This window comes from Pangasianodon hypophthalmus, chromosome 12 (genome assembly GCF_027358585.1).
Source record: "Pangasianodon hypophthalmus isolate fPanHyp1 chromosome 12, fPanHyp1.pri, whole genome shotgun sequence".
In the NCBI taxonomy this organism is placed as follows: Eukaryota; Metazoa; Chordata; class Actinopteri; order Siluriformes; family Pangasiidae; genus Pangasianodon; species Pangasianodon hypophthalmus.
The window spans coordinates 13,049,367-13,058,820 of NC_069721.1; the positions used below are offsets into that span (position 1 = coordinate 13,049,367).

At 40.4% G+C, this 9,454-nt stretch overlaps 1 protein-coding gene across 1 annotated transcript; it reads right to left on the reverse strand.

The window, feature by feature from the left end:
* Positions 1-254: 254 nt before the first annotated feature.
* Positions 255-3,278, reverse strand: adrb1 (adrenoceptor beta 1). The gene has a single exon (XM_026914754.3). It carries the CDS (start codon positions 2,920-2,922, stop codon positions 1,744-1,746), a length of 1,179 nt encoding a protein of 392 aa, XP_026770555.1. The 5' UTR covers positions 2,923-3,278; the 3' UTR covers positions 255-1,743.
* Between the last annotated feature and the right edge of the window lie 6,176 nt (positions 3,279-9,454).

A 9,454-nucleotide genomic window follows, 5' to 3' on the forward strand; every position in this document is an offset into this window, starting at 1 on the left:
TTGGGTAATATTTGAACATTTAAGATGACTGTCCACAGGCTTGTTTAAGCATGCATCTTTTCATTTAATCCTTCCTGAATGTATTAGAATAGGGTAGAAACACACACACACACACACACACAAACACACATATATATATGTATATATATATATATATATATATATATATATATATATATATATATATATATATATATATATATATATATATATATATATATAAATGGCATAACACAATTTTTATTCAGTTCACCAATCTAATGATGTGGTTACGACTGTAAAATAGGTTCTACATTTCAGATGCATTGAGTGAGATGCAGTAATTGATGCACTTCGATAGACTGGACTGTAGTGGGAGTCTGCATTAATTTTTAATCAAATACAGATTAAATATTGTCTGACTTTTCTGATTTTCAGTCAGGGAGGTCGGAAATAAAATATCTGTAAAGGTAATGCAAATGATTTGGTGAGATTGCCTGTATTTAGTTCACTGCAACAACAAATAAATGATAGAGGATTCATTTACATCTGGATAATTTATTGCACACTCATAAATGTGACCACCTTATACATTATATGAGGCGCTTGTACATTAATGACAAATCTAGATATATGGACCTGGGCAGGAAAATCGACTGAATAAAACAGGACCAGACCTATTAGTGACTCAGTAAATAAATCACTGAGCCTCCATTTCAGTATCAGGCAGACCAGCATACTGAAATATTAAATATTATATTCAACGAGAAAAGAAGCAGCTCACATTAGACGGTATATAAGGTGCAAACATGAAGCACTGAATCACAGCTCCTTTCATATGCTCACGTGCTGAAAACTCTCCATCAGCTGTACATGGTACTGAATAAATACTGTACAGTTTGATATGGCTGTTTAATATAAACAATTTCATTTCGTACAATTTGCACATTCCTGTATTATGCTGTAAGTCAAATGTCACACACTCCTATGTACAATATGACAAATGATGGATTGGTGAAAATGACTCTAAAAATGAAAAAAAAAAAAAAAAAGTTCATGCAGTGTCAGTGCTCACAACAGATGCAAATTTCTCTTCTCACAGTCATGTATGTAGGGCAAATGTTAAAAACATCTCTTGGCTCTTCATTTCCTGTTTATAGTCTAATAATGACTCACACCAGTGGATGAACTAACTGGTGGTGTTTAGTTGTGCCCAGTTGGATTCATATATAAACTAGATGTGAGGATTTGGGGAAGTTATTGCATTTTATTTTGGCATTTTAGAACCCTCACTGCAGGTATGGTTGCTGTAAGTAGCCTAGCTGTATGGCACACCTGATATGTTTCTATTTATTGTCTAATAACGACCCATAAATTAGGAATGAACTCTTACAGTGTCTCTTTGTGCACAGTTGCACTTATACACAGAATAAAGCTGTTAATAACAGTGTGGGTTTGGGAATTTCATTCTAGGTTATGGAAATGTCAATTTCTATAGCATTTTAGCATTTTAGAAGTGTTCATACTGTGAAGATGCTGAAAACAAAACGAGTGTTTTTGTATTCTTTCGACTCTCCTCACTGCAAGTATATGTATAGGTTGTGGTTGTTCTAAGAGGCCCACTGGTTTTGGCAAATATTTGTATATATTTTAAAAAAAATGGAAGATGTTTAAAAGACTTGATTTAATTTATAGGCTAATGATGACCGCACATCTTTACATTTAGAATTGAATCTGTATGGGAAATAAATCCGCATATGAAGGTCACAGCTGAGACTCGGTGTGAGACACTCTGCTGCTGTGGTCCAGGCTGCAGTTGCTGTCCCGGGTGCCGTTGCAGTCGGTCCATGGTGCGAGCGCGCGGCTCTCCACTGCGCAGCGCGACAGCTCACACGAGCTGACGGTGAGTCCGTGATCAGCGCGCCTCGGCCAGCACGGCATGAGCAGCCTGCGGAAAGCCCTCCTGAAGTCCGGGCTGCGGCAGTAGATGAGTGGGTTGAACGCCGAGTTGGCGTAACCGAGCCAGTTGAAAAAGACGAAGAGCTCCTTGTCCACAGCCTCGGCGCAGAATCCGCGCACGACATTGACCAGGAAGAAAGGCAGCCAGCAGAGCGTGAAAGTCCCCATGATGATGCCGAGAGTCTTAAGCGCCTTCTGCTCCTTAATGGCCACAATCCCGGACGGCCGCTTTCGGTTCAGCTTGTACGCCGAGACGCCGTGGTTGTTATAAAACCTCCCTTCGCACTTGTCTATTTTCCGGAGCTGCTTCTTGGCTTCCCGGTACACGCGGGCGTAAACGAACACCATAACCACCAGAGGAATGTAGAAGGATATGACTGAAGAGGCGACAGCGTAAGCGCGGTTAGTGATGAAGTCGCAGCACTCCGGGTCATCGTAGCACTCCGTCTCGTCCCTGTCGCGCGACCAGTGCAGCAGGATCGGCGGAAACGACACGAGCGCTGACACGGCCCACACGGCGCACACGACCCCTTTAGCTCTCGACTTGGTCAAAAGGCTTTGGTAACGAAACGGCCACGTGATGGCAATGTACCTGTCTATGGCGATCACGCAGAGGGTCTCGATGCTGGCCGTGACGCAGAGGACGTCCACCGAGATCCACACCTCGCAGAAGTAGGAGCCGTAAAGCCACGCGCCCCGGAGCTCCAGCGTTGCGCCAAACGGCACCACCAGCAATCCCATGATCAGATCAGCGCACGCTAGAGACACAATAAACACATTGGTCAGCGTCTGCAACCTCTGATTCCGCGCTATAGCCACAATGACCAGTATATTCCCCACTACAGTGATGATCACAATCAGAGCCATGACTATCCCCATAGCTACGACCCACTGCTCCGAGAAACCGCTGTCCGGACCGTTAAGATCCACTCGTCCTCGTGTGGTGTCGTTGGTATAGTTCATGGACGGTAACCCGTCCCCCATGGTGTGTCTGGGCTCTGTGAGGAAACTTGGTTTTCAAATGTAAGTTATCCAAACTTCGGCTCCTCGGTGGCGCGCCGCCGCGCCGTGGCTCCAAACGCGCCGCGCTCCATCCCGCTCCTGCTTCCACTCCCAGTCAGAGCCACCGGAGCGCTCGCGAAGATAAACGGCGCAGTGACGTCACTGCTGTTATCAACCAATCGCACATGCTGCCCAAATTGCGGATCCCATTCCGAGCGCTCGACCTCCTGAAATAACGCTCGCTTAGAAACGTCTACTGTAACGCACAGCCATGGAAACGCATTTTACGCACCGCTGCAACGCATGGAGCCACATACTGTAGACCAAAATTACTGTGATTCAAATGTCAACACGAGTCTTAACGTCATTTTATTGTCAGTACAGTGGGATCTGTAAGGTCACCTCGTGTGTGAAAAAGGTTTTATATCCGTGCATCCCATTCCGGAGACTGTGAGAGGCAATAGCATAGCAAACAAAATTATTATTATTATTATTATTATTATTATTATTATTATTATTATTATTATAAAATACATTTAAATCATGTAGTCATCTTCAGTAAGCTTTTATCTCCTGTGGATGCTGAGCCAATCCTGGGCGTTATTTCCTGCTATGGAACGAGGGCGCACGCAGGAAATTAAAGTAATAATCACTCTAATTACACAAGCATAGAAAAAAGAAAAGCTCTTTTAGTTTGCATACTAATTGAACTCTAGGTCTAATAGCTGCTTATTCTGTACACCTTTACATTTAAATCTATAACCCTTAAAGGTTCTTCAGATGTTCCTCTGGAAGGATTCTTCAAGTTCCCATAGAGGGCATCCTACAACTGATTGTTTCCCTGTCAGACAAGGCTCTTAAAGGAAACTAAAAACACTCAATTATCAAAAGCCTGGAAGAATCCTTGTAGGGGTGTGTCGAGGTGAATAAAGAATCTAAGGCTCATAAAACACGCTGATAGAGGCTATATTGTATATATAACTTTACCGCATACAAGTCTGGATACTTTATTGTGACCACTACAAATAAAATGAGAAAATAAGAAACCAAAACATTAAAAACATGTCAAATGTTACTAGAAACTGTTAAACTAAAATTCTTTACGAGAGCTACAGTTATAAACTTACTTTCATGGGAAATTGTAAAATAATAAACACACAGAACTAAAATTGGAAATCAGTTGTAAACCTCTAGCACAAAGATCACAAAAGTAAAACAATGCATTCCCTGTACTTTCCATCATTAAAAGAGACACTTCAAAAAACATTCCTCCTTCAGGACATACAGGACAAAAGACAAAGCTTAACCCAACATCACAAGTCTGATAAAGCTCATCTGTGTGAAGTTGAAAACAATTTTAGGCATGCTTCCTTTATCTACTTTTATCAGGAGCCGACATTGTACCACTGGCTGTACTGAAAAATTCGGTACTTATTATGGAGTTATTGGCAACCTGTGATCATAAAGTGGGCATACTGAAAATCAAATTAAAATCTAATCAAATTGACACACTAATCAATGGTTCAGTGGCACACTGAAGCAAACCTGGAATTGGCATAGCAACATGGAGGGAAACACATTACAGCAGGGCGAGACAGAACGAAGCAATTACTTTGCTTTTGTACAGATAGGGTGCAGCCTTGCAAACTTCACAATGCCTGATTCAGTTAACTATAATTTCCACCATGCCCTAGTACTTTCCCAAGATAAATCACCACTACCCCAGCTATAAAAAGAGCTTGCAGCAGGCCGCTTACTTTCTTTATGGAACCTAAACAGCCCGACGGGAGATGTTTTTCCAGCAGCGGGAAGCTGTTACTGTAGATAAGATCATAATTGCAGCTCCTTATAGCAGGGGCGCAAGCAGATTGGGCTGGCAGGGCAGCCATGGATAATGTCTCACTCACATCTGCATTCCAACACTGGGCCCCAGTAGTGTTAGTCTGGGACCCACATACAACTCGAACTCACTTATGAACCATAAATGCTGTACCAGCAGCTCTCATCTTACCACACTATACAACGTGTCTGAGGAAAACATATTTATAAAAATAAATGGTGGTTGGCTATTCAAAATTTGATAGATTACACAATATAATGAAGTAATATGTGTGTCTGAGGCTTGCTTTGGCAAAACCTCAGTGATTGTGTATGCATTACATCACTGATCCATGTGATAAAGTGCTGGGATTCCTGTGAATAAAATGGCTTTATTATTTCTTTATCAGTCTTGCTGTCTGGATTCATGCTGTACTGCAGGATGTGTATATAGTTGTGTAAGTGCTTCAGAGTCTGACTAATGGGCTGTAACTTATGAAACTCCAGGTGTCATTTAGGAATGAGAGATGAATCACTGAGAAAGACTAAGAGACATTTAGGTTTGAGAAGTGTACACTGAAATCCATATGCTCTTTTTCACTCCTAAGTTTATGCTGGCCAGGAACTGAACCAGGTCTTTTACTGCTGTGAGTAAAAGAGAATAAATCAGAATATTGTTGAGGCAGGGTTGATGGCACTGTGCTGTGTCTGGTGGGTGACTCAGGGCTGGCACTGGCATGGAGGATACGACAAAGGCCAATAGTACTTTATCATCTTAACAGCTTCCAGGTTCAGGAGCCATAAGGGACTGAACATGAAAACGAGGCAAGCAGAGTTATGCAATAACTGGGAGAAAGACTACGACTGAAACTCCTCCATCCTATCTAATATAATCCCTTCCTACCACTGTAATTTTCTGTGATGAGTTTCCACCACCTGTCTTGTCACTCATTTTCATGAATCCTACACGTGGATCTCCATTTTTATTCAAGTGCAAAGCTGCTCATAATTCTGGCCAAAGATCATTGAGTTACATTTATTCCTGAATCCATAATTCATTCATTTTTAGTAACTGCTTTATCTTGGTCTGGGTCACGGTGAATCTGGAGACTATCTCGAACACTGAGAGCTAGGTGGAATACACCCTGGATAGGACGCCTGTCCATCGCACCAAGCACACACACACACATTCACATCTAGTGTAGCAAATCCACCTTTCTGACTGTGGGAGGAAACAGGAAACTGGAGAAACCAGAGGAAACCCATGCAAAACTTCATACAGACCCAAGCTCAAGATCAAACCCAGGAACCCTGGCAATGCTACACATCGAATTCATAACTGATTAACCGAAAGTCTTGTTTTCACTCGTTAAAAGGTTTGATTAAGTAAGCTGACAAATATAAATGTCAAATCTCTTTCTTAATCCCTCGCTCCTTTCTCCTTCCTGCCTTGCTAAGTTTTATAATAATTCTCTATTTGAATAAAATAATTAAACGTGAAAAATGTCGTTATGTGTGTTGTTGAGAACAATAAAGGACAACTCCTATAAACTTTCTTTACATACTGATAGCTATCATCAAAATAGATGGTTTAAGGAAACAAATGTCTGACTGAGTTGTGTAATCTGCAGCTAAAATTTCAACATATTTAGGCTATATTAAACAATAAAGAAAATTCTGTAAGAAAATAGATCTTCAAGGAGAAGACAATGTCAATTATTTTGCATGTGTAGGGAAATTTTGTATGCAAACAGAAAATGAAGCACTATTTTGGTCCTTTAGGTCCTAGAGCAGTTTAATATGCTCTCAAGAATGGCTGCCCTCCCAAATACTTAACATACAAGACATAATTAGCTAGATATGTTTAACTAGTAACATTATCTGTACATTTATAGCTCAGTCTGCTTGTTATATCTCACTATATTAGCTACACGAGTAGCTAGAAAAACACAACACTTAGACTGGAGTTTAGCTGTAAATGTTGTTTGCTGCTGCAGAATTTTGATGAAACCCAAAAACCAAAACCTCACTAATTCGAAAAATTCAATTCAGGCACTGTAAAGCTTCCTAATCTGGAAGAAGATAGCAAGAGCTGATAAAATTGCTTACAGCAGCTTTTAAAGCTTTATTCACCATGATATATATATATCTTGCTATCTTATATACATATATACACATACATACATACACACATATATATATGTATATGATCACACATCTACCTATAGAGTGTGTGTGTATATATATATATATATATATATATATATATATATATATATATATATATATGTATATGTATATATATATATATATATATATACACACACTCTATAGGATCAAATATAAAGCCTCTTAAATTTCCACCTGGATCTCATTACCTTAAGGTTCACGCCATTAAATTTCATAAAGACAAACAACCAAACGTTTGCAGAATAAAAAGCATGATTTTGATTTTCCCCTTCACTGCTCTCCCATAGACTGCACCCACTCATTTCATTATTTATCTGTTTTCTCCAATTTCCGGCTACAATCAGTTCTTATCACTGTAAATAATTGAATAAATAATGCTTTTAGACATCCAGGACTGAGGTTGAATATATAATATTTGATGGGGAGCTTCAGTGCTGCTTTCCATGACACCAAGAGATTTGCGACCAATCCATATACTGTATATACACCCTATCGAGTAAATAATCAATTCTGGGCAGAACTAAGTAAGTATTTATATGTAGTGATAGTTCACAATCCCTGCATTTTCCTAGAATGCCACTTGACCCTATTACGAACATAGCATATGTGAGATACATTCCATATGTTCAATTTTATATTATACATGATTGTATCTTGTAATTAAAATCATGAGAGATAGCACACTTTCTGAGGCATTAGCAAAGGCTCACACAGATCTCTGTAGTCACTTCTGACCAGAAAACATGTCTGTGTTTTCACACACATATACATTAGACAAATGTACACTCACAGCTGTTCACAGGTGTCCAAATTGCTCTTACGTCCCACATATATGTATCTCAGTTAATATATATGCTGTACACTGAAAATCACTTCACACACACTATAACTGAGTCTCCCCTCTTGCCATGACAGTACATCTCAGAATAGCAGTTGCTAAGTGATTAGTGGATGGCTGGCTGGGCTTTGCAGCACATTAGCAGATTTAAGCTCCAGCCTGTAGGGCAGCATGAAGGGTAGCGAAGACGACTGCAAGAAGCTGCAAGAGACACACAGCAATAATGCAGGATTAAACCATGCATGGCCTGGGGAGACGCATGGGGATGCTGTCAGGGTCACCAGAGTGGATTCAAGTGATGAAAAAACCCACACACGCTATACATATCAACATGATGAAATCAACAAAGCTTAGCATGAAAGGTTATCTTTATGTGCTTAGCTTCAAAGGTCTTACTTTTGTTTTTTATCTAACTCCTCGCAGATTGCCTGTAAAGTAATCCTAAAATGTGATGCATTTATTCCTCATGTTCTGCAGGTTGTTGCAGTGGTTTTTTTTTTTTTTTTTTAATCATATAGTGCCTTTGAGCCACATTATCAGATTGATACACTCATTGAACACTTTATTAAGAACACTATACTAATACTGGGTAGAGCCTCCCTTTGCTCTCAAAACAGCCTCAATTCTTCATGGCATGGATTTCATAAGATGTTGGAAACATTCCTTTGAGATTCTGCTCCATGTTGACATGATTGCGTCATGCAATTCCTGCAGATTTTTCAGGTGCACTTTTATGCTGCGAACCTACCATTCTACCACACGCCAAAGGTGCTCTATTGGATTCAGTTTCAGTGACTGGGATGGGTAAATTGTGACCATGAAGGGACGCACATGGTCAGAAACAAATATGCTGTGGCATTCACACTATGATTGATTGGTATTAACAGGCCCAAAGTGTGCCAAGAAAACATTCCCCACACCATTACACTACCTCCACCAGTCTGGACTGTTGACACAAGGCAGATTGGGTCCATGCATTCATGCTGTTGGTGCAAATTCTGACCCTACCATTTGTGTGCCTCAGCAGAAATAGAGATTCATCAGATCAGGCTACATTTTTCCAGTCTTCAACTGTCCAGTGTTGGTGAGCCTGTGCCCACTGCAGCCTCAGCTTTCTGTTCTTAGCTGACAGAACTGGAACCCGACTTCTGCAGTTGTAGCCCATCTGCCTAAAGGTTCGACATGTTGTGTATTCTGCTTTTCTGCTCACCACAATTGTGTAGAGTGGTTATCTGAGTTACTGTAGCCTTTCTGTCAGCTTGAAACAGTCTTGCCAGTCTGTTAACCTTTCTCATCAACAAGGTTTTCTGTCTGCATAACTGCCTCTCACTGGATGTTTTTTCTTTATTGCACAATTCTGAGTAAACACTAGAGACTGTTGTGTGTGAAAATCCCAGGAGATCAGCAGTTATAGAAATACTCAAAGCAGTCAATCTAGCACCAACAATCATGCCATGGTCAAAATCACTGAGATCACATTTTTACCCCAATCTGATGGTTGATGTGAACATTACCAAAGCTGCTGGCCAGCATCTGCATGATTTTATACATTGCACTACTGCCACGTGATTGGCTGATTAGATAATTGCATGAATGAGTAGGTGCACTGGTGTTCCTAATAAAGTGCTTGGTGAGTGTATATTATGTTTTGTTTCATATAGCATGGCG

What these genes read in the sequence shown, in the direction of transcription:
- adrb1 (XM_026914754.3), bottom strand. Translation starts at nt 2,922, where the DNA reads ATGGGGGACGGGTTACCGTCCATGAACTATACCAACGACACCACACGA.